Source organism: Galendromus occidentalis, unplaced genomic scaffold (genome assembly GCF_000255335.2).
Source record: "Galendromus occidentalis unplaced genomic scaffold, Mocc_1.1 scf7180000077517, whole genome shotgun sequence".
Taxonomy (NCBI): domain Eukaryota; kingdom Metazoa; phylum Arthropoda; class Arachnida; order Mesostigmata; family Phytoseiidae; genus Galendromus; species Galendromus occidentalis.
The window spans coordinates 285,038-286,202 of NW_003805505.1; the positions used below are offsets into that span (position 1 = coordinate 285,038).

Sequence of the window (1,165 nt, forward strand, 5' to 3'; positions counted from 1 at the left end):
ATGAAGTCGCTGGCGTTCGCGAAAACTTATGCCGAAAAGTGCATGACCGGTTTGGGCCAGGGCATGGTGAGGATTTTCTTAGAGGGAGCCGCTTCGGAAGTCGAGGGCAAATGTGACGAAGCCAGCGAACGACATAGACTGTACCTGGAAAACGCCCCCTGCATCCTGAATGTCGGAAGCAAGGTGCATCAGTGTAACAAGATCATCGCAGCAGTACTCGAAGTTGCCCGGGATGCGGATATCAAACAACGTATCCCGCAGTCGTGCTGGTCAGTACTCTTTCCGATGGAACATTTCGTAGCCGAGTATTCGGAATATCTTACGACTCCAGACGCCGCAATCAGATCGTGAGCCGCTCAGACCCGGTCGAGACTTCCCGATTCCCGATTTTTCCATACCTAGTGATTCCGGCTGCGACGGCGCCGGAATTCTTCCGGTATTCTTCGAATCGGAGTTTCTAGGGCCATATTACGAGAGCTTCGAGGAAGTCCTGCGGACTCCGAGAGAAAGCGATATCCTCAAATGGAGTCATGAGGAGCTTTCCTAGCGAATTTCTCCCTTTCCTCCTCCGAGAAATATTGAGGTACATGTATTTGCGCGTCGCCTGATAGTGTTTTTCCCTTTTCAGTTTCGTTTCGGATTATGAGGATTGTGTCGTGAGCGCGCTCTCAGAGTGCGGCAAGGGGGCCATGGATTACGGGAAGACTGTCATCGAAGGATACGCCGGAGATCTATTACACAGCGTCTGCAGGAAATGGCGTCACGGCTCGACGCAATGTCGTAGCCTGCCGAAACTTAAACCTCACGAGAGCCCTAAATACAAGACTCTTCTCCCACCTCTGGTCGAAGTGCTGCAGACCCTCGCCTGATCGAGGATCACTATCCGCTGTCCAACTCTAGGTCAGGGACCTCGAGCTAAACGAAGCGCTGGGTTTCCAAGAGGACCGTGTGTTTTTTTCGTTTTCTACGACCGGCGTTCCTCATTCGATCATCGAGTGTGCCAGCATCTCCTCGAGGAAAGACATCACGAGATTCCCACCGAGGATCACCGCGACCCCTGGCGGGAAACCACTAATTCGTATTTTCCTGTATCACATACTGTGTATCGTCAACGTCGTCGCTGATCCTTGCTGCTGACTCGACGGACCATCGCAAAGCTACCGAG

General features: G+C 52.5%; 1 protein-coding gene across 1 annotated transcript; it reads left to right on the plus strand.

Annotated features, from left to right (window-relative positions):
* Window positions 1-869, plus strand: LOC100908181 (uncharacterized). The gene is made up of 2 exons (XM_003747380.1): window positions 1-269; window positions 629-869. Exons 1-2 carry the CDS (start codon window positions 1-3, stop codon window positions 867-869), a joined length of 510 nt encoding a protein of 169 aa, XP_003747428.1.
* Window positions 870-1,165: the final 296 nt, after the last annotated feature.

Bases quoted from the DNA above. Each gene is read 5' to 3' on its own strand.
- LOC100908181 (XM_003747380.1), top strand. From the start codon at position 1: ATGAAGTCGCTGGCGTTCGCGAAAACTTATGCCGAAAAGTGCATGACC. The intron at 270-628 runs GTCAGTACTCTT...TTCCCTTTTCAG, and splicing joins CGTATCCCGCAGTCGTGCTG to TTTCGTTTCGGATTATGAGG.